The sequence below is a fragment of the Bos indicus x Bos taurus genome, chromosome 6 (genome assembly GCF_003369695.1).
Source record: "Bos indicus x Bos taurus breed Angus x Brahman F1 hybrid chromosome 6, Bos_hybrid_MaternalHap_v2.0, whole genome shotgun sequence".
NCBI classification, from domain to species: domain Eukaryota; kingdom Metazoa; phylum Chordata; class Mammalia; order Artiodactyla; family Bovidae; genus Bos; species Bos indicus x Bos taurus.
In genome coordinates, this window is record NC_040081.1 from 103,218,482 (window position 1) to 103,242,219 (window position 23,738).

The window sequence follows — 23,738 nt, forward strand, 5'->3', positions numbered from 1 at the left end:
ACCACCACCACCATGAAAAGTAGATGTGTAGCTTTCAATGAGGGCTTCCCAGGTGGCGCCAGTGGTAAAGAACCCACCTGCCAGTGCGGAGATGTAAGAGATGCATGTTGGATCCCTGGGTTGGGAAGATCCCCTGGAGGATGGCATGGCAACCCACTACGCTGTTCTTGCCTGGAGAATCCCATGGACAGAGCAGCCTGGTGGGCTACAGTCCATGGGGTCACAAAGCGTCGGGCATGCCTGAAGCAACTTAGCACAGCTTTCAGTGAAGGGCGCCTTAGATGTTATGAAGTATTGGATTTGCTTTTATTTTCAAATTTTTAATTATTACCATTATTTCTACATGCTGCATGTTTTCAGGGTGTGGAAGGTGTATTCATAACACAAAAGCTAGCAACGTAACTGCTTTGAGGACTAATTTTAGTTCCTGTATGTGTAATTTTAGAATTTTATGTATTATTATAATAGTCACCTAAATGGAACTCACATTTATTGAGTGCTGTGTGTGTGGCAGGAGAGCACTAACGAGCTGTGTGAAATGGGCCTGCTCTCATTTAAGCACTAATAATTCTTTACTCAATCATGCATCTTAAGACGATCGCTTAAGCATGATTAATAATAAGTTGCAATTTTATGCCTTTTTGCAATTATGTTCTTTGTCAGACATTATGTCAGTTAATCATTGAGCCATGCTGTGAACTCGGTAGTGTTTCTGTGCCCAATTCTCAAGTAAAGAAATGAGATTCAGGCAAGTGGCAGGTCAAGCTTTTTCCAAGCTTTTTCCAAGTTTTTCCAAGGTCCACAGAGCTAGTAAGTGAAATCTGTTATTTTCTGACTTTAGCCCCTGGGTCATGTCCACAGATATCTCAGTTGATCCTGTTGATGGAGGTTCCCATTTCTTCATAGAAAATCATAAATAACATTAGACTCTGAAGCATTTGCGCTTGGTCACTCTGTGCTTGGTGTCTGACTCTTTGTAACCCCATGGACTGTAGCCTGCCAGGCTCCTCTGTCCATTGGATTTCCCAGGCAAAAATACTGGAGTGGGTTGCCATTTCCTTCTCCAGGGGATCTTCCCAACCCAGGGATCAAACCTGCATCTCTTGTGTCTTCCACATTGGCAGGTCTTCACTACTGCGCCACCTGGGAAGCCCAGATTCTGAAGAGTCCAGGCTATTTTTCCAGCAAATATAGTGCACCCTGCACCATGAAACCTGCTTGTAGGGATAGGAAGGAAGGGGAAACCTTGTGGATATCCCAGCACAAAACATCCGACACTGGATAAATAAAAATAAATATACTTTTTCTTGCTTTGTGAGTTCACAGTAGGATGAGGAAAATCCCCAAGGGATGAGGATAGCTTGGAAAATCTGAACTCACAGAAAGAGATGAATGCAAACCCAGAGGCTGAAATCCAAAAGCAAAGGGAGAAAACCAGGAACTCCAGGGTTTGGGGGGTTAATTTGAAGGACCAGGAGGCGGGGCTGTGGGATGTCCTGAGGAGTAGAGCAACCAGTGCGGTTGGTGAGGAGGGTGGGTGGTGAGGGGAAGCCACTTGTGCTCAAGGGAGGCCCCAGGATCACCTGTCCATCTCCAGCCCTGCCAGGGTTGGGGGCGGGGAGTCCCCTCTGTGAGTTTGTCATCAAAGGTTTCTGCTAACAGGACAAAGGAATTAAAAAAACACTTTAGCCAATCAGTCAGAAAATCTCCAAGGTGATGAATTAAATTAGATATGCAAATATCTGGCAAGATTGACCATTTAAAAAAGAGGTAAAGAAGTAATATCAGAAGTATAAAAGGCAGCATGACAATAGATCCCTAGAGTTTTTAAAAATAAGAGAATTCTATGAGAAATAATTTTATGTAGGTGAATTTCAACATTTCTAAAAAATTATAGCTCGCCAAAATTGGCTCAAGTACAAAAAAATCTCCATAGTCCTGTTACCATGAAAGAAATTGATTCAATAGTCTCAGAATCTTCTGACACACACAAAAATATCTAACCTTGATAGTTTTATAGGCCAATTCCACCAAACCTTAAGATAGCAAAATTTTCCAATCTCATATGCAGATCACTCGGATGTTAAAAAAATTAGGGAATATTCCTCATTTCATGAAGCTCATATAACCTTGACACCACAACCAGACATGACTAGTATGAGAAAGAATAATTACAGTTTAGTCTTACCTATGAGCCTAGATGTACAATTCATAAACAAAATATTAATGAATAATCCAATCATCTATAAAAAGATACAGCACAACCAGTATGAGTTTTTCCCAGGAAGGTAAGGTTGGTTTAACACTAAAACATGTATGAACAAAATTCATCAGATTAACAGATTAAAGAAACACAATTCCTGTGATTATTTTGGTATGAATGGAACAGGTAATTTATTGAATTCAGTGCTCATCCAATGTAAGACTCCTTAGCAAATTAGTAATAGGAGGAAATCCTGCAAGATATTTACCCAAACCCATAGGGAGTATCACTGCTAGGTGATTGGCATGGAGGCAAGGTCACCGCCTGGCATTACAGGTGAAGGAGGCGAGGTCTTCAGAGGAGGGGCAGGACCGTGGTCATGTGTCAAGTAAATACAGAACAAAGCAAGACACTAGAAGCCGCTGGCTTTTAATTCCCAATTCATCTCTTCATTATAATGAAGTATAGAGAGGAAGGAGAAGTTTTTAAACTCTCTGAGAAAGACCTCAATTCAACCCTAAAACACCTAATGGCCCTTTTTACTTGCAACAACCCTCGTTCCTACTGGCAATTGGGTAGCACATCACGTACATTTTCAATTTGACGTTAAAGCCCTTTTGAGTGACATCAAAGCTTCCTTATTCTCGAATGAGCTCGAAGTAGAAGAGTTAATATGTCCTGAATTGGAAGCAACTGATGAAACTATGGATACAATGCTGGTTTGTTTGTTTGTTTTTTTTAAATGAAGATTTACATTTGGAGGGAAGACAAACCTATCATTTTACACTTGATATTAGACTTTCATCCTGCAATTTGATCATTCTGGGAAAACCACTTTCCCATTGGGAATGGGCTTTTAAGCTGTTGCACATTCAGAATTTAAAAAGCATGAAATGAAATGCTTTGGAAGCAGTGATTCCTAAGAAAACTGTGTCAGGTTCCCTTCATTTGATGAAGCGTTTAGACTCATTCTGTGAAACTGGATCACAGAAAGGACATAACTGAATCATGGGGTTGAATGGCAATCATGGGCAGCTTTCAATGTGATGGTCCTACTCATAACACATCATGTGACCTCAGGCTAACTGCACCCACTGTATTTAATCCAGTTTAAGTTGCTTCGTGCGTATCTACTTTTCCAAGCCTGGACTGGATGTCTTCCTTTTCTGTCTTCTGCCTTACTGCCCACTCACCACCAGTCACTCTGTTGATTCTGCCTTAATTTTCTCACTTTTGACCTTTGCCACCCAGCTTCGCTACTCAGACAAATCTAGACCTAAAAACAAAAAATCACACCAGTAGTAGCTCTCATCAGGGCCAGGGCATCGTGTTAAGTGTGTAACCTTCTGTCAGCCCCGAGATGTTTTTATTCCCATTCTACAGATGGAGTTGAGGTTTAGGACTTTTAACTCATTTTGCCACAGTCCCAGAACTGGAAATCAAAGCCCACACCTCCTGCTTGCAAAGCCCAGTTCCTGTTCTCACACCAATTTCCGCCTGCCTCCTTCTTTCCCTACTGCAGTTTCCTCCACCCTTCAGCCAAAGCAACATTTCTGAAAAATAAAAATAATTAGTGACAGCTCCATTCCCAGCTCCATATTTTAATATCTCCCCTCTACACCTCCCTCCCTCAGACCCTGCATTTTAGCCCTCGGACCTTCCTGAACACTTGAGATACATTCAGGCCTCAGTTCCTTTGAAGGACCTCTGTCTAGAAAGCTTCTGCTGCCAACCCTACAATCTCCTCTCTGGCAGCTGCAACAAGCCAAATGTTGCCTCTTCTGTGAAGCCATCCATGATTCCCTTGGGCAGAGTTGATTTCTCCTAGCTCTGTGCTCAAGTCACCCTCCATCTAGATTCCCTGAGGTGACCTGTTACCTGTCACTGTATCTGTGTTTGCACAACTGTCTCCCTTGCTAGACCATGCGTTTCCAGAGTCTAGGGGCCATGTCTCATTCACCCCGGAATCCCTCATGCCCAGTAAACGGCCTGGAACTGTCTGTCTTCATCATCATCGTCTACCCATCTGTTCATCCATCCATTCATCCAACAGATGTCTACAGAGTGCTTTCCAGAGACAATGGGAGCAAGAGATAGGGCCCCGAGTTAGAGAAACCTGAAGTTACTCCTCTCTCAGGTTCTTGGGACTTCACATGTCCTTATGCTCTCTGCTCCTTAGCTAACTTATTTATAAAATGGGGTATTAACGAATTCCTAGTTTGTGCTGGTTTATGAAGATCAAATACATTAATTTATGTAAAGATACCATGAATCGAATCTAGTACACTGTGGAAGTTCGGTGCGTGCTAACTGCCATTATTATTGTTAATAATAAGATGATGCTGATTACTGTGACTCCTTCCACAGGCCAGGTGCCTGCTCCGTATCGGGAAGCTGCGGCTGCTGTTCAGTCACTCAGTCGTGTCCAGCTCTTGTGACTCCATGAATTGTAGCCTGCCAGGCTCCTTTGTTCATGGGATTCTCCAGGCGAGAATACTGGAGTGGGTTGCCATTTCCTTCTCCAGGGGATCTTCCAGACCCAGGGATCCAATCCAGGTTTCCTGTTTGGCAGGCGAGTTCTTTACAGCTGAGCCACCTGGGAAGCCTACTCCCTGCTGGGGAGTGGGATGAACAAGACCATCCCAGAGTCCCTGCCTTAGCATCGAAACTCTAGTGAAGAGAGCAGATTCTAGATTCAATTCTAGAAGCATATCTTGGATTCCATTAGTGCTAAGTGGCAGGGGTTTGGGGATAGGACTGACCCCTGGGAGAACCTGCCATCAGCAACTTAGAACCTGCAGGATATGTTTGTTCCCAACCAGGGTTCACCTGGTCTTGGAAAATCAAAGTGTGACATGCCAGCTTTCTGTGCTCTGCCTGTTTCAGGGACACTAGTGGGTGTGTTCCTTCCTTCCCCATGCAGTGGGCTGGGGCTGGCACCTCAGTGGAAACCTGGTGCATGACCAGCTCCAGGCACGCTGACAGAACATAGGAGTGGAAACTCATTAGTGCTGTTGGAAATGCTGTGTTTGGTTATGTTTCCATTTGGGGTGCAGTGAAGAGAAGGATGGTAACAATTGGAAATCTCATCATGCCAGAAGCCCATACTCAGAGCATCCCAAACTTTTCACGGCACTGGAGGCAAAATCTATATGCTCTCCATGCTATGACCTCACTTTACCTCTCTGGCCATTTTCTCCATGTCTTGATTTTTGAGTAATGTTTCTGAGACTTTGATGCAAGCTTTGGGGCCTCTGCAGAAAGGGAGATTGTTTTGTACAAAATTTAGGAGGCTCAAGGACGACCATCACCTGATGACGTCTATCCAAGGCCTCTTAGGATCAAACCCCATACTCACCCCACCCCCAGGTAGAACACTGGCCAATCTGGTGAATAATGGGTTCGATGACAATGGTTTCAGTGACTAGCTCCTAAAGCCCACCTTCCTGCCCACCCTCTCTTCCCCGCCTAAACAGACTGTGGATAGTCTCTTGTACCCAGGTTCTCTCACTCTGATGGCCTCAGGCTGCCAATTTCTTGTTTGGCCAGTGAGAGACAGTATAGCTTGGGGGTTAGGGCACAAACCAAATCATGGAGCCAGCTGACCTGGCTCCATATCCTCATTCTGCCACTAAAGATTCATGGACGTGCATTGCTGAGTCCCTTCAGTCATATCCAACTCTACAACCCTATGAACTGAAGCCCGCCAGGCTCCTCTGTCCGTGGATTCTCCAGACAAGAATACTGGAGTGGGTTGTCATGCCTTCCTCCAGGGGATCTTCCTGATCCAGGAACCAAACCCATGTCTCCTATGTTTCCTGCATTGTAGGTGGATTCTTCACTGCTGAGCCACCTGGGAAGCCCCCTTAAGAATCATATGGCCTGGCAAATTACTTTTTCTCTCTGCCTCAGTTTCCACATAGGTAATGGAAAAGAAGTATGGTTTCCATGTAATTTTTACAAGGATTCAATGAGATGAATCTATGCAGGGCATTGAGAGCATTGCTGGGCATGACCTGAGTATGGTTGGTGTGAGGCATGATCCTCGTTTGCTGGTCCAGCCCAGTCTTCATCGTGTAGAATACATGCTGATACCCCACATACATCTGTAACAGGTGTGAGCTGCTAGGCAGGTGCCATGGGCTGCAGGTGAGGGGGTAGAAATGCAGCCCTGCCCCCCAGGAGCTCACACTCTAGCAGGAAATAGAGCATTGTTCTAGTCTGCTTGTGCTGCTGTGTCCAAACACAATAGACTTCAGAGCTTAAATAACAGACATTGATTTTCTCACAGTTCTTGAGGCTGGGAAGTCCAAGATCAAGGTGCCAGCTGATTGTGTTTCTGGTAAAGAATCTTTGTGGTTTGAGCACACAGCTGCCTTCTCACTGTGTCCTCATGTGACAGAGAGAGCTCCAATCTCTTTTTCTTCCTATAAGGGCGCTAATCCCATCATGGGGGTCCCACCCTCATGTCTATCTAAACCTATGCATGACTGCTTGCAGTCCTGTCTGACTCTTTGCAATCCTGTGGACTGTAGCCTGCCAGGCTCCTCTGTCTAAGAGATTTTCCCAGCAAGAATACTGGAGTAGGTTGCCATTTTCTTCTCCAGGGGATCTTCCCAACTCGGGGATGGAACCTGCATCTCTTGCATTGATAGGTGGGTTCTTTACCACTAGTGCCACCTGGGAAGCCCTGCTGACCCCTAAAGCCCACACCTCCACACCTCCAGGCGCCCTCTCACTGAGGATTAGGGATCCAGCGTATGGATTTAAAGGACCACAAGCATTCATCCAGTCTGTAACAGGAAAATACTAGGGGTAGTGAGTGGGCAGTTGAGGAAGGGGAGTCTGTATCTCCCAAGGAACTTAGGGAAACTGTAGTAAGTCCCTGACAGCTTTTGATTACTGAGGCAACCATTTCAAAAACATCCGACTGAAATAAACAGGTTGCCAACTAAACAACTAGATAAAAGCAGACTGCCCCACCCATGAAGTTCCTGTTTCTGGGAAGTTCTGGTTGACTTACGTACCTGACCTCTTGAGTGAACCTGCTTTGCCCTCTCTGCACCCTAATTCCTGCTCCTTTAAGTTCACCAACAGAGAGAGAACCAGTGACCTCTAGGCACCCCACCTTTGACCCCCAAAAAGGCAGAACACCTGGGCCATGTTCTTTTCTCTCCTTGTGACCCTGCTGTGTGGTGAGGTGTGCCATGTACCCTCCAGAATGTGTTCCTTGTTTTCTCAAGGTCCTTGATGGTGTGGCTGAGGTGTTGTCCCAGTGCGCAGGCACAAGCTGCTAACTTTGTAACATGCTTCTCTTCTCTGACATCTTTCTATCCTTCATTTTCTAGTGTCTGTTTAATATTTAATTTGTACTGAAAGTTTAATACTGAAGTTTTACTGAAAATAAAAATTTTCAGCTTTTTTATTTTGAAATAATTATAGATTCACAAGAAGTCACAAAAATAGTCATAAGAATCACAAGGACTGGTCTAACCTCAGCATTGGCCCAACAGGGAAATGTCTCTGGGGGCTGCCACAGGGAATGTGGACCCAGGTGAGGACCCCCAGCAGCTCCAGCCAGTAGCGTCATGGACTATGGCTGAGACCAGCACAAAGCAGTTTCCCCAAGGAGGGTCTTCTAAAGCTCGTCCTTGAAAGAAGCCTCAGAGTTGGCCAAGCAAACAGGGAAAGGGCCTGCAGGTAGGGGCACAGCATGTGCAAGGGCACGAGGTGTGAGAGACCTGGAAGCAGTCTCATGTGCTGTTTGCACAGCTGGATGGCAGGGGGTGGACAGTGATGGGGAACACATGTCCACCCATGGCTGATTCATGTCAATGTACGGCAAAAACCACTACAATATGGTAAAGTAATTAGCCTCCAATTAAAATAAACTAATTAATTAAAAAAAAAAAAGAGGAGGTCCTGCCAGGCTTGCAGCGCCGAGCTGAGAGGGGTGGATTGCATCCTGCGGCCCACCTGCCTTGTGCTCAGTACCTGCCCCTCTGTGTGCAGGAGCTCCAGGAGCTGGAGAGAAAGCTGGAGGACCAGCTGGCACACCAGGAGGCGGCCCAGCTGCAGCGGGCACTGGACAGTTGGCAGCAATGGGCAGGTGAAGGACCTGCGCTTCTGCAGGAACCAGAGGAGACAGATTCTGAAAGGCACGTCTCCGCTGTCCTGCAGCGAGCCCTTAGCAAGGGTCAGAAGCTCCTGGAGTATCACCAGCAGAGGTAAGCTAAGGACCCAGTGTACGACATCTTCTTTACGCATTCATCTGTGGACGGGCACTTAGGTTGCTTCCATATCTTGGCTATTGTAACTAGTGTTGCAGTGAACACAAGGGTACATATATCTTTTGGAAAACACAATTTTTAACAGCTTTGTAATTTTCCACTGTGAAGAACAGGGTGAAAACTATAATACATAGCATGACTCCATTTTTGAAAACACAAATTCATTGAAAGAAAATAGGCCAGACTGTAATAGATGTGATTTCTGTGTGGTGAGATTACAGGTGACTTTAATGTGTTTGATTATGCTTTTCTGTGTAAACACAACATCAAAGCACAATTCTGTTCCACTGAAATAATTGCATAAGAGGCTGATTCCGTTTGATCAGAGGAAAATGCTCAGAGATGTTGATTTGACTTAGACTTGATTATGGATTTTAGTATATTTAACACCTTAATGTATTCCATGCTTCATGGAGAAAATTGCTGTTGATCAAGCTTTTTGTATGAGTTGTACCCTCACAGGGTTTAGATTGTATTAACCAGCAAGAAGGCAGGATGGATAACCTAGGATACCAGCTTTAATTGGCTGAGGGGATAGACTGGGAAGACCGCCTTGTGGGGAAGTCAAGAAGCCTGATGGAGACCTCATGTGATAAGGTGCCACCCAGCTTCTGTGGTCAGAGCCAGGTCCACCCTTGGGAGATGATTCTGGCCCACTTCAACACAGGAGCACATGATGAAGACCCCAGACCTTGGTATTCTTCAGCACCAGGCATGACAGCTAATACTGAGAGTTTTCACATCAGGATCACCATTGGAGGTCAGAGGGAACAAAAAGTGCCCACTGTACTGAGCAGGCATCTTGAGACTGAAAAGCAAGGCAGGCAGCTCCATTTAACCGATGGATCCATTTATCTATGGTAACTTACTCATATAGTGGATCAGGCGGACAACAACTTAGAAGGCTTCACGGCTTCACTCTAAACCGAGGGGCCATTGAGACAATTTTATAATTAACCTAGGGTATGGGGTAGATCAGAGAAGGCGATGGCACCGCACTCCAGTACTGTTGCATGGAAAATCCCATGGATGGAGGAGCCTGGTGGGCTGCAGTCCATGGGGTCACGAAGAGTCGGACACAACTGAGCGACTTTCCTTTCACTTTTCACTTTCATGCATTGGAGAAGGAAATGGCAATCTACTCCAGTGTTCTTGCCTGGAGAATCCCAGGGACGGGGGAGCCTGGTGGGCTGCCGTCTATGGGGTCGCACAGAGTTGGACATGACTGAAGTGACTTAGCAACAATGGGGTAGATGCTTGGAAATGGGACGTGCGTTCCTAAGTCAAAATTTGTGAATGGGTAACTAGTCTCGTGGATGCCAGGAATACTTCAGGGAAGGTTTTCATCCTTATCTAGGGAATAACAAAGCACAGAGAATACCTGACCCTCATGATTATTAAACAATATCTATTAACTACAAAGCCTTTGATGACAGAGAAGTGATTCATTGCACAGTCCTGGGTGGGTCAGCAGAAGGACAGGAAATACTGTAAGGGCCCAAGATGACATCAGTTATACTCATAGCCATGCAGAGCACAGGCTGCCCTTCAAAGCCACAGAGAAGTCTCCATACAGTCCCACAAAAGTTCTCACTTGAAGGAGCCCTCCATCCTGGTGAGCAGTCCCTGATTCATTTATTTGTGAGATAATCTAGCTAAAAAGAGGCCAGCTTCTTCTGGCTATCTCTTTTGATGGATTTGTTTTTAATCATGTAGGTTAGGTTTTTGATACTTTGTTTTTTAACCAACTAGACGATCTTCTCATAGGATCACTTTATAACAACACTGAACGTATGGAGATTTTGTTTTCACCCTAGTTTGAGAGAGGAGCAAGAAGACAGTGTCGTGCTAGAAGATTTGCTGGAGAATATGGAGACTGACACCTTTGTGACCCTGTACGGCCAGGTGAGAACAAGTTCTCTGTGTCCTGGGTCCATCCCTTGCCAGCCCATAACTTGACCTCTTTCTCAGAGTCCACGTTTCCTCACCTGCAGGACACAGATGATAACAGGAACCTTGAGAACTGCTAAGAGGATTTGTGAAAATCCCTGGCCCAGGGCCAGCACCTAGGGGATATTCAATTGGGGTTACAGCAGCAGCAAAAACAACAGTAATCACTGCCCTGGTCAGTTTCTTCTCCGTGATAAGACAGGCACCCAAGTGGTCTTCTTTTCAGTCTTAAACAGGTTTAATATACACAGAGTAAGTTCTACCAGGAACAAAGTTAGTCATTGAAATCTGGGCCATATAAGGAGAATGCTGAGATTGCACACCACGTTTCAACCTTTCTGTGTTGAGGTTAGGTAGTCTCATTCTTGGCCAGAGCTGCAGCCCTCATCAGCGTTCCTGAGACAGAGCACGAGGCTGTGCAGATGGAGTCATGTGCAGAGTTACATAACTCTACTAGTGGTGTTTTATGTGCATTCCAAGGTGGGCTTCCTGGTTTCTTTGGGTCTCAGCAAATGTGATTTGTGACAGTGGCTTATGCCAATCACAGGCCATTGGGAGGTAGGTGTTGCTGACCTTGCTTCAGTTCAACGATGTCACTGTTACACTGATTCTTCCCACCTCTCCTTGAAGTTCCAGCTGCTGTGTCTGTGTTCATGTGAAGAAGGTAAATGTAGAACACAATCACTCTGCTGTCTTTTCTTTCCAAGAAAGTACATGCCACCAAGTCTCTGAAGCAAATTATACTCATGTCCTGAGGAGACGCGACCCATGGATCCCTGGTTGCAAGGGGGGCTGCAAGTTCAACACTTCCTTTTCAGCCTCCAGAGAGAGCCAGCAGGGAGCAGGGGTGGGGCACTTTCCGGTGTCAGCCAGCAGAATTGGCCACAACTGTCCATAGGCACATGCATCTTCTCACTTGTATTAGTTTCCTATTGCTGCTGTAACAAATTACTACCAATTTAGTGGCTTAACAGAATACAAATTTATTATCTGCTTGTTCTGTGGGTCAGAAGTCCTGCATGGGCTTTGCCAGACTAAAATCAAAGTGTCAGCAGGTCTGTACTCCTTCTAAGGCTCTGGGAGAATCCGTCTCCTCCTCATTCCAGTAATTGTCAGAATTTGGTTCATTGTGGTTGTAGGACTGAGGTTTTCATTTCCTTGCTAGCTGTCATCAGCTGGTGGCTGTTACCAGTTTCTAGAGGCATTTTCTTAGTTCATGGCTCCCTTCTTTCATCTTCAAACTCAACAAATCACATCTTACTGATGCTTCTTCCATCGTCATCACATCTCTCTCTGACCTACCATAGCAGGAAAAGTTCTGTGCTTTTAAGGACCCATGTGATGATGAGGTTGGACTCATCTGGATAATCAGTCTAGGATACTCTCAGCTCATGATCATTAAGCTTCATCACAAAGTCCCTTGCCATGTAAAATGATATATTCACAGGTTCTGGGATGGGGCATGAACACCTTCGAGGCCATTATTCTGCCAGTAACACCAGACAGGAAGACAAGGTTAAGCATCAAAGTGAGTAGTAAGTCTAACATGCTTCTTTCTCTTTGACATGAGAGCTGACCTGGGCTTTCTTGATATTTTCAGCAAGGGAGGAGTACCTACTCATGGCAGGACCCAGGAGAGTACTTGCCATTCACCTCACTGTCTGGCAATTCTACCATCATCCCCTTATAGACAGGTCCTCCAGAGGGGACATTATTGCCCAAGTTCACATTGAGGAGCCCGGTGGAGCTAGAATTGGAGCCCACATTCTTCTACCCCACATCTCTTAGCTTGAGCTCCAGACTGGGGATGGGGGAGGAAGCAGAAGTTTCCAGAATACCTGTTGTGCATTAAGTATCATCCTAGGCACTCATGTCAGTTATTCATTTAATCCTTGCAGAAAGCTGGGAATCAGGGACTATCTTCTCTATTTTGCAAATAGAGCAACCAAGGTATGAATGGGTGGCTCCGGGTTCCAGGGCTCACTGTCCTCCTTGGAGCTCAGGACTCGGCCTGGGGTTGGTGACTACACAGATGTGCTCTTCCTGCTGTGTTGCCCTGCAGAGCACATGCTGCTCCTGGCCTGGGTCTCTGTGGGAACTGAGCCCTCTCCCACACTCACTGTGATTCCCCCTCTTCTTTGTTACTAAGAGACTTGACAGATGGCCAAAGGGTCATGTGTACAATATCATCCAGGTCATCCCTAATTTGTTGGCTCTTTTAAACTGTGAACTCTGCTAAAGAACTGGCTCTGTCAGGAGTAAAATGCTGCTGGGATGGAAGCCTTGAGCAGCAGGAATCATTTAGGAGGGTGACTTTTCTCTGCACCCCCTCCCCATCCTGTGCCTTGTAGAATCCCCCAGCAATGTCTACTCAACTTCATTTCTTTCTTTCCCGCCCTTGTGTATTAGTGAGGGTTTTCCAGAGAAACAGAAGCACAAAGACTTGGGAAAAGAGGGAGAAAGAGGTTTACTTTAAGAAATTAGCATATGTGATTGTGGAGACTGGCAAGTCCAAGTAGGCTGACAATATAGAACAGCAGGCTGGAGACCAGGAAAGAGCCAGTGTCGCAGTTCAAGTTCAAAGGCCCACTACTGGCAGAATTCCCTCTGGCTCAGGGGTCAGTCTTTGTTCTGTTCAAGCCTTCACCTGGTTAGATGGAGCCCACCCACACTGTGGAGGGCAATCTGCTTTAAGTCCACCGACTCGAGTGTTAATCTCATTCAAAAGCTACTTCACAGATATATCCAGAATTATGTTTCTCCATATAAATCTTGGCACTGTGGCCCAGACAAGCTGACCTATAAAATTAACCATCACTCCCTTTGTAGAGGAGTCCTGTATTTTGCCTGTTTCCTCTTTGTACCAGGCAAGAGAATAACCAGGGAAACCCAGTCCCCCTCCCATTCTTTCTACTTCTTCTAAATACTCCTCCCCCTCTTCCTCCTCTTCCTTCTTCTCCTCCTTCTTTTTCTTCTTTCCCCTGCAATCTCTGTCTTTCTCTCCCTCTCCCTCCCCAACCCTCCCCTGCCTCTATGTGTCTTTTGTTTTATTTCCTGCTTATTACACTACCTTAGGGACAGCATAGTTCAAATTACAAAATTTGCATGAAGGATCATTTCCACATGAGCACCCATGTTTTCATATTTATGCAACTTTGCCAACTCCTCCTTCTTCTGCATATTTATGACAATGTCAAAATAACACTCAAATGCCTGCTCTGTGCTAGACACATCACACATCATCCAAGTTAATACTCACTGTTGCTCTGGGGGCCCTGGCAGTGGGAAGAGCCTCCCCTAGGCACTGCTGCAAATCTATCACTCCTTTTGTGATGGCAATGATACCAACAGCAGTGGATATCAGCCCAGTGTTGAGGAGAGGCATGGAGAGGATCATCACTGGACAGATGAAGAAACTGAGGGTCAGAGAGGTGATGTGACTCAGCCAAGGTCCCACAGCCACTCAGTGGTGGAGCTGGTTTTAAATCAGTTTCTCTTCCTTTAAAGGCAAAACTAATACAATTATGTAAAGTTTAAAAATAAAATAAAATTAAAAAAAAAAGTGCTACTCATTTCATGCTACTGCACCATTCCCTTTGAAGCAAAATATTTCCTAATTGTTTTGTGAATAAAATGGGAAGGGGGAGCTCATTTTAAAATGAATGGTACTAACTCAGCAAGGCAGAAAGTTTCCTTGTGCTGTGGAAAGAGGTTGGGACCCCACCTGAGGTCTTCACTGAACTCATCTCCTTTACTCCCTCGAGGCTCCAGTATGACTTGTAGACAGTAGAGTGGAATTCTTTTTTAACCACATATAATATGACTTAGAGTCAGCTTAACATCTTCTGAAGAGGCTTTTTTCTTGAATAAATATCGACTGTGCTCCTAGTAAGTGGCAAGTGCTATCCTAGGCCCTGGGATTTTAGCAGCAAAGTAAACAGATGAAGCCCAGGCTCTCATGAACTGATATTCTAGTGGATAGAGCAGGCAAGCAACAAAATAGATACATAATATATATATTATTTTGTATGGATTATGATCTCATTTTTATAGTCATGTCCGTCTATCCACCCATTGTCCATCACTCCATCTGTCTGCCTCTCCTTTCATCTCTTTGTCCACACATCCATCCATCTATCCATTCATCCATCAATCCACCTCTGTCTATCCATCCATCCACCAACCATCTCTGCATCCATCCATCCATTCATCTGCCCATTTGTCCACTCATCATCTATCCATAAACTGTCCATAACCCATTTATCCATTCATCCATTTATTCATCTGTATAACCCATCCATCCATCCATTCATCTATTTACATACATGCCTAGAAAGATTCCTAGAGTGTGCTTTGCCTAATGCTACTGATAATTATTTCTGGGTAGTGGCACTTGGAATTATTAACAGAATTTTTGTGCTTTTCCCAGGTGGCACTCATGGTAAAGAACCTGCCTGCCAACGTAGGAGACATAAAAGATGCGGGTTCGATCTCTAGGTCGAGACGATCCCCTGGAGGAGGAAATGGCAACCCACTCCATTGTTCTTGCCTGGAGAATCCCATGGGCAGAGGAGCCTGGCGGGCTACAGTCCATGGGATCACAAAGAGTCAGACACAACTGAAGTGACTTAGCATGCAACATACTGCATCCCTAACTCCTGGCCAGTTCTGCTCTGTTCTCCATCCCTATGTTCTGTCAACTCTGGTTATTCACTTGGAATCATACAGGATATAAGTGTGCAGCCTGGCTCTTTCCAGGCGGTGGAAAGCCCTAGCGATCCTTCCATTTCTTTCACTGCAGACTGGTATTCTGTGGTATGGCCATAGTACAGTTTCTTTAACCCTCCACTGCTTTAGGGCCTTTTCAGTTGTTTCCACAGCCTGTGCTGTTCCCTCTGAGCCCTATCGCCTCACGGAACATGAGTAGGAGGAGAAATTACTAATTGGCCTGGCTGTAGGCCAGGGCTGTAACTATGATGAGTGAGTTGCCCTGTATCCAGGAGGATAGCTGGAAGGGATGGATGAAGGCTTAGGGAATGTCATGGGGAGCCAAGGCTGCTGACCAAATAGATTTTCTTGACGGCTCTGTAAATTTGGGGACATGTTTTCAAGACCAAGCTAATAAAGTATTTATCTCCCTGGGACAAAAAGTCCTAAGACCGTGATCCATTCAACCCTGCTGTTCATCAAGGTGAGAGCCGTGAGGCTCTGAGTGCCTGCATTCACTCCTCCAGGAGCTGAGACTGGCGTCGTACCTGTCGAAGCTGACGATGCTGCCGGGGGGCACGCTGCGCCGGCTCCTGACCGTGGCTCTGCCCGCAGCCTCGCAGGCCGAGCTGCTGGCGGTGCTGGACTCCGTGGGCCAGAAGCATCAAGACCACTCGGTGGAGAACGATGGCAGCAGGGTGCAGGCTGACCTGGGCAGGAGGGGGTGAGTGCAGGGTCGGCCGCTTTTGGAAAATGAGGTCCCATTTTCCTGAGAGAGAACGGATCGGGGTGGTGAGCCAGACCATGGGGCACAAGCACACCCGCCTTCCCAGGGGAACTTCCTCACTTAGGGAGCAGATGGCATCCAGGAGTGTCATCATGAATCCTGGAAGTCATGGCAGGCCCAAGGGTTTTGTCCACAGCTTCTCTTTTCATCACCGGTTCACTTCCCAATGGGATCTTAAGACAGTAGGTTTCCTTGGGCTGTAAATATGCCATATACACACAGTAAATGCATAAAGGAAAAAGGCAGAGAGACACCATGGTTCTATCAGCTGGAGCCACTGGCTATTAGCATTTTGTTACAATTCTTCCTCCAGAATGGGTTTGTCTCCTGGGTTGTATGAGTGTGTGCGGTGTGTGGGGGTGTGTGTGCGTGTATGTGTGTGTATGCATGTGCATGAGCACACATGTATAGGAATCCCAGTATATACAGCCTTACCTCCTGCTTTTCAGAACCTTATAGCAGAGGCAAGTTTGCTTATTACCTTTCAGCTCTTGTCCACGTGCAAACATCTTCCTAAGCATCTGTTTCGACTCTTTCTGCTATTTTTATTAACAATTTAAATTTTCATGCTTTTCCCAGTTATAGAAACATCTCCATAGATATTATTTTTCATAGCTGCTTATTATTTTACTGAGGCGTGTAGCATAGTGTATATAACTGTTACTCTATTGCTGACCATTTAGTTTGGGTTCATTTTTCCTCAATTGTGGATAAGGTGGCATAGATACTTTAGGATCAAGTGGCAGGTGTGCATTTTGTCAGTTAAGGGTCTTTATTAAGGAAAGGCATGAAGAGGGATGTTGGATAAGTATGGGGCAGCCAGCCAGTCCACTTGAGAGCAGAATTTATTAGGGGTGAGGCTGCAGGGAAAGCCATGACCAACCTGGAAAGTGCTGAAGGCCAGGCAGCAAAGCCCAGTCCTCAACGAGGATCCACAGGAGGCTAGGGAAGGGCGTCTTGATGCCCGTGAGTCTGTGGAAATGGCATGATTGTGTGGACATGTGTATATGCAGGTTATTTTCCCCGACTTGTAAGGGAGTCCCTGACTCACAAAGGCAAGGTGCACAGCAGAGGGCTAAGAGTAGGGCTGGGTGCCAGGAAGGGTGAGAGGGTGACATCAGCTGTAGGGAGGGAAGAGCAAGCATTCCTAGAGCTGGAGGGACCCAGCACGGGGCGGGCTGGGGCTGGATGTGAGTGTGCTCACAGGACTGGGGTGTGGGTGGGGTCGGGGCTGGGGTGGGCGTGGTCGGAGTTTCCTGTTTCAGCCTGCTTTCTCTAGTGCAATCAGAGAACACACAGGCAGCAGGTACTGGTGGTAACCCTGGAGCAGGACTTTGCATGGTCACAGCTTGGCCCAGCGTGGATGAGGGTTCTTCACCACTGCCGCCCCTCCCCCCGCTCTGCCTTCCCCATAGCCCCTCTCAGCACCCACTCCCCCCCCAACCCCCATAGCTGCACAATGTGAAGCAGCTGAGGCAGAGTATGAACTTGGCCAGAACCAGGCACCAGTGGACACTCGATCCTGTATTGACTTGACTTGAACCCAAGCTCGTGGACATCTTTACCCCTGTCCTGTTTGCTGTCCCTTCTTCAGTTGAGAATCACGTGGCATTCAGGCTCTCTGCCTTACCCTCCTTCTGAGCTTCCCTTGTACCTTCTCAATCTTCTTATTCATGTATTTATAAAACATGTATGAGCTCTTAGTGTGTCCACTGTCAGGCATCGGTGTAGGTGGGAGAGTAAGGGACAGTCCTGCCGCCCAGAACGTCCACTCTGGGGGAGGTGGACCACACACAAGCCAGCGCAGAGAGCTCTTTGCTTCTGGAATCTTCCATGCATTCAACTGCAGGGATGCTCAGACTCAGCTCAAGTGTCCCCACATCTCGGCAGCCTCCCTCTATCTGACCCATGTCACGTGCTACCTATCTGTGACCCCTGGACTGGGGACCTCTTGGGGCAGAGACTGTGTCTTGACTTGGCCAGCAAGATGCTTGATCAGTGTTCACAGAGTGAGTGAGTGAGTAAATGTGAATACTCTCAAGGTTTTTCCTATCAGCCAAAGGTCATACTGAAGGAAGGAGTTCCCAGAGGGCTTTTTAGGATTAGGCATCACTTGAAGGTTCTGTTCTTTTTGAAAATATAAGAACGTCCCTTCTTGCCTTCAGGAAACACCAGGGTTGGTGGCAAGCCTTAGAGAGCAAACTTCGTGGAGAACTGATAAACAGAGGATTAGAGAAGATGCTCTGGGCTCAGAAGAGGAAGGAGAGGTATGAGGGCATCTGTTCAGGTGGACTGGAGGGGTTGTCAGCCAGGGTGCCCATGAGCCCAGAAGGGAAGGTGGAGGGGACCATGAAGGGAGGGTTACTATGGACACAGCACACTCCTTCCCTCCAGACAACATCTTTATTCGAAGTGGGCTTAGTTTATTTTTCTTTCAAGGGAGAGCATGAACACAGAGCCATACTACCAAAATGGGCTTAGTTTAAAGTGAAGTAAGTCAGACAGAAAGACAAATATCAAACAATAGCACTTACATGTGGAGTTTAAGAAAAATAATACAAATGAATGTACTTGTGAAACAGAAATAGACTCACAGACTTAGAAAACAAGCTTATGGAACCAAAGTAGAAAGGGGCGGGGAGGGATAAATTAGGAATATGGGATTAAAAGATACAGACTACTGTATATAAAATAGATAAGCAACAAGGATTTACTGTATAGGTCAGGGAACTATAGTCAGTATCTCGTAACCTAAAATGGAAGAGAATCTGAAAAACAATACATACATAAAACTGAATCATTTTGCTTTACACCTGAAATAAACACAATATTGTAAATCAACTATCCTTCCATTTTTTTTTAAAAAAAAGGCAAAGTGAGCTTAGTCTAGGAACTGAAGATAAGCCGCCTGCTATCAGTGGGAGAATGTTCTATCATTTATTAGCATTTTAATTGCAGTCTTTATTTTAACTAGTGGCTCTTTTTAAATGGGATCTCATTAGGAGAATTATTCCTTATAAAGGCTTAGATTTTATGGTTTACAAAGCCCTTTCTCGTCTTGTTGGACTGAGCCTGCCCGCTTTCGGAAAGTGGGCAAAATCCCACAGCCATGCTTTACCAGCTCTGGGAGGTCAGAAGAAGAGACCCCCACTGGTGAAAAGTAGCCGTGGGATTTGAGGGCACTGAACCAACCCCTCTATTTCTCTGAGCTTCCAGGCCACTGCTCTTTTCACTGTATTGAGTCCCTTTCTCTTTGAGCTGCGGTGGCGGCACACCTGGAGAGCAGAGGAAAATTGGAGGCAGGGTGGTTTTAGATCGCTGCAGACAACAGACTCAGGTGCTCACGGGTTTCCCACTAAAAATTTGGAAAAATAGTAACACGAGTGACAAGAGTTAGGTTAACCCGTTTTAACGTAACAGGTTAAATAGTGATAACCAAAATGTGCCATGGAAACAGTGATGCCCACAGGACGTGGGAGAGTCCTGCACCTTCCAGAATTTCTCAGGGTGAAGCCCTAGAGACCAAGCTGCCCAGAGAGTCCATGATAACAGTCCCAGAGCCATTGATAATGGGCTGGACATCAAAATTTAGTCCCAGAGGAATTAGATTAGGGTATGGCAACGCACTCCAGTATTCTTGCCTGGAGAATCCCAAGGACTGAGGAGCCTGGTGAGCTACAGTCCATGGGGTCGCAGAGAGTCGGACACGACTGAGTGACTTCACTCACTATTGAGCCCAAACCAAGAAAATTAAATTCAGGCCATATAAAGGGAAAGCGCTCCACCAAGGACTGGAAGTCAGGGTCCTAGGATGAGGTTGGGAGAGCAAAGGCATTCCTGGGCTGCACTGACGTCAGTGGTCGAGTGCAGATCAGGAGGACCCCGGGCCCACGGTGCTGGACCACTGTGCCCGCCTTTTCTCTGCCTCAAGGCGCTGTGGACGAGTGGTGGGAGGAGGACAGACTGCGAGTCAGAGGGAGCTGATGGAGCTGTCTTTGAATCCTTGTTCAGGTGACACAGCTGCCAGGGCAGGAGTTCGTGGTGATGAGGTTGGAACCTCAAAGCCACTTCTCTTCAGGAAGGGCCCATGAGCCTACCAGTGGCCTCCAGTATGTCAGCCCACAGTGACATGGCCTTGTCCTGCCCTGCTTGGGCAAAGGACCCTGTGGCTTTCAGGTCATACAGGGCTCTCAGAGGGAGTCAGAGCCATTTTCAAGTGCAGCTGGAACTGAGGGACTGGACCGCTCACGGGCAGGATTCCAGCAATCCTTTTATAGGATATTCCCCCAGTGTGCTGCTCTGTTCTATTTCAAACAGTTTACCTAACTTCTAACTGTTGCCTTACACTCAGATTTTACCAGCCTGTGTTTAGTGTGAGGCCCACAGGCAAAGGCATCATGGACAATGTATCCCAATCATCTGGGGGGAGACGGGAAGCTCTGACTTGTAGCATCTGTCAGGTTCCGTGGTGTGAAACACCCCCACCCTGGCTGATTGCATGCTGACAGCATGATGACAACAGGCTCACCAAACTCCGGAGAAGTGAACAGTCATGAGTCAGTGTGAGCCGTCTGCAGCCCCTGCCATGGGCTTCAGCTAATCTCAGGGGCCACCCTGGCAACCACAGAGAAAACCCTTTAAAGTAACACTTAACTGGGGACCTAGGAACCAAGAGGGAGTTTTCCTGGAGAACTCTGTCGGCACACTCAGGAAAGTACGTTGCCAAAAATGTCCAGTCTGATTTTCTGTTCTCTCTTTAGCATATTAAAGAAGACGTGTCCCCCTCTCAGAGAGAGGGTGATATTCTCTGGAAAAAGAAGTTGGCCGCACCTGTCCCTGGAGTCCACTGATGAACTGACCCCAGTGCCCATTGTAGGGGCAGAAGCTGTTGACTTATTAAACACGGGTGAAAAGCTCTTTATCTTCAGAAATCCAAAGGAGCCTGAGATCTCACTGCACGTTCCTCCCAGGAAGAAGAAGAAGAACTTTCTGAATGCCAAAAAGGCCGCGTGGGCCTTGGGCTTGAACTAGCCCAAAGGGAAGTTTCTAGAGTCTGAAGACACGAAGATTTGTTTTCTCCTGCCCATCTGCGTGTATGCATGTTTTATGTACAACTCGCAGGTATCGATTGTACATGAAGGAGACTGACACATCTCTAACCCTCCCCCTCTACCACCATGACTTTCGAGGACTCAGTTTAATCTGGTCCCACGAATTCCCAGGTGGCCTACGCCCTTCAGCATCACAAGGGACATGAAGAGACAGGGGACCACCCCATGAACCCTCACTGCTTTCGGTCCCAGCTCACGGACGATCTGGGGGAGACCCCCCAGCTCCCGGTTCACATCCCCGAAACACCTGACTGAAGTGTGGGCTGTGTGTCAAAGGGCAAGGCTCTCGGTTCTCACATTGTGTTTGTTACATATTCTATTTTTATCAAGGGAACTTTTGATTAATAAATGCATTTTATATAAAGCTACTCTCAAGGAGACTCATTTTTGCTTTCTGTAGGAACCATTTATTTACTTATTTTTGATGTTTGTTTTATTTTTTAACTTTTTATTTTATATTGGAGTATAAGAGGGCATGGCAACCCACTCCAGTATTCTTGCCTGGAGAATCCCATGGACAGAGGAGCCTTGTGAGCTACATACTGTCCATGGGGTCGCAAAGAGTCAGACACAACTGAAGTGACCTAGCATGCATGCATAGCCAACTATGCAGAAGGACATGGCAACTCACCCCAGTATGCTTGCCTGGAAAATCCCATGGACAGAGGAGCCTGGTGGGCTGCAGCCTGTGGGGTCACAAATGAGTCAGACACAACTAATCGACTAAACAACAAATAGCCAATTAACAATGTTGTAATAGTTTCAGGTGGACAGCAAAGGGACTCAGCCATACCTATACATGTATCCATTCTCCCCCCAAACTCCGCTCCCATCCAGGCTGTCACATAACGTTGAGCAGAGTTCCCCGTGCTAGACAGTAGGTCCTTGTTGGGTATCCATCTTAAATATAGCACTGTGTGCATGTCGATCCCAAACTTCCTAACTGTCCCTTCCCCCATCCTTCCCTGCTGGCAATGGTAAGTTCGTTTGTTGCTTTCTGTAGGAACCATTTATTTTTAGTCCCTTCTTAGGTTTTGCCCCTATGTTGTGATGTTCAGTAGAGGTTTGCCCTTCATCATTCCAGGTGCCTGAAGAGGTCCCAGCCCCTGGGCTGTACCATCTCCAACTCAAATCAGGAAACCCAGAAGCTTAAGGTCATAAAGCCGATAAGTAATAAAGTCAGGACTCACTGAAGACTTTACGGCCCCAAACTCTCGTCCCTTCTCCTGGACTTGGTAAATGGACACACACTTGCCCGCGCTTGTTTACCAGCAAACTGACTGTGCACAGGTCCTTGTCTTTCACAGCGTGCTTTCCTGTACCCTGACCTTTCCATCCTCATAGTGGTGGTTGCATGAGCATTTCTGAGAACAAGGCAAAGAATACAGTTACAATCGTATTGGGTCTACGGTTACCATCAGAGGTTAAAGCATCTGCCTGTAATGTGGGAGACCCAGGTTCGATCCCTGGGTTGGGAAGATCCCCTGGAGAAGGAAATGGCAGCCCACTCCAGTACTCTTGCCTGGAGAGTCCCATGGAGGGAGGAGCCTGGTAGGCTATAGTCCACGGGGTCGCAAAGAGTCGGACACGACCGAGCTATTTCATTTTCCTGACGGTGGGAAATGATCGGAAAGGGAGTCCTGTCACCAGCAAGAGGAAGAAAAGGGATCCCAATGATGAAGCATCTATTACAAGAGAATCGCTTCTATTAATAGACCCTTCCAGCTACTTGAATCCACTTATTAATCCTTGATGATACCCAGCAGATGGGGATAATTACTCCCATTTTACACCCAAGTAAGCTGAGAGTCAGAAAATTTTAGGTTTCTGGCAATCACACCACCTGTAAAGGAGGAATCCTCACTTTGAACCCAAGTCTCCTAACTTTCAGACCTTACCTGCCAGGAGACTCTGCATTGCCTTTGGCAACCTGAAGGCTAAGTCTCTCTCTCTCTTTTTAAAAAATTATTTATGTATTTGGTTTTGCCAGGTCTTAGTTGCAGCAGGCAGGATCTTCCTTGCAGCGTGTGAACTCTTAGTTACAGCATGTCGGCACTAGTTCCCTGACCAGGGATTGAACCAGGGTTCCCTGCATTGGGAATGCAGAGTCTTAGCCACTGGACCACCAGGGAGTCCCTGTGAAGGTCAAGTCTTATTTGCAGTTTTCCTTTCCCATGGGCACCATGCAGCATGGTGATCAGGGACCTTTACTGGGGGTTGGCACTTCTTCCAGGGACCTCTGTGGACCATTATAGTGGCTGCCAGTTGAGCACATCACTGCTATAGTGGATATGCACAAGTAAGCTGTTCCAATGAAGGAGAGAAAAGTGAATGGGATCAGTTCTCCCATCAGAAGGTCAGGGGAGCAGAGAGGAGAGAAAGGGCAGTGAGTTTCACACACAGCGTAGTGGACTGGAAAAGGCATGGTCTTTGGTATAAGCCAACACAGTCCGATCCTGCTCTGTTGCCTGTGAGCTGTGTGTCCTGGGCAAGTCACCTGACCTTTCTGAACCTCATTTTCTTAATCAACAAAGGGATAATGAGATTATAAGAATTAGATGAAACCAGATCTGTGAGGCGCTTGGTGGTGGCATGGGCCTGCCAATCTATGTCCTTCTGTATTCTTTGAAGGTGATCTGTTTGCTTTTCTAATAATTTCCTGATTCTAGCACTCAGCTGGAATTATGCAT

At 46.5% G+C, this 23,738-nt stretch overlaps 1 protein-coding gene and 1 non-coding gene across 8 annotated transcripts in view; one reads left to right on the forward strand and one right to left on the reverse strand.

The window, feature by feature from the left end:
* Window positions 1–21,416, forward strand: part of EVC2 (EvC ciliary complex subunit 2) — a 165,787-nt gene extending 144,371 nt beyond the window's left edge. For 4 of the 7 annotated variants that reach the window (XM_027545002.1, XM_027545001.1, XM_027544998.1 and 1 more), the window contains 5 exons: window positions 8,216–8,430; window positions 10,311–10,398; window positions 15,678–15,874; window positions 18,103–18,204; window positions 20,698–21,416. In XM_027545002.1, the coding sequence (XP_027400803.1) occupies window positions 8,216–8,430; window positions 10,311–10,398; window positions 15,678–15,874; window positions 18,103–18,204; window positions 20,698–20,968 (873 nt within the window). In that variant the 3' untranslated portion in view covers window positions 20,969–21,416. The other 3 variants (XM_027544999.1, XM_027545004.1, XM_027545003.1) reach the window with 3 other exon arrangements.
* Window positions 21,417–23,107: 1,691 nt separating this feature from the next.
* On the reverse strand, window positions 23,108–23,180 carry TRNAG-CCC. Its single transcript has one exon. It is a non-coding gene; the product is annotated as a tRNA-Gly (tRNA).
* Between the last annotated feature and the right edge of the window lie 558 nt (window positions 23,181–23,738).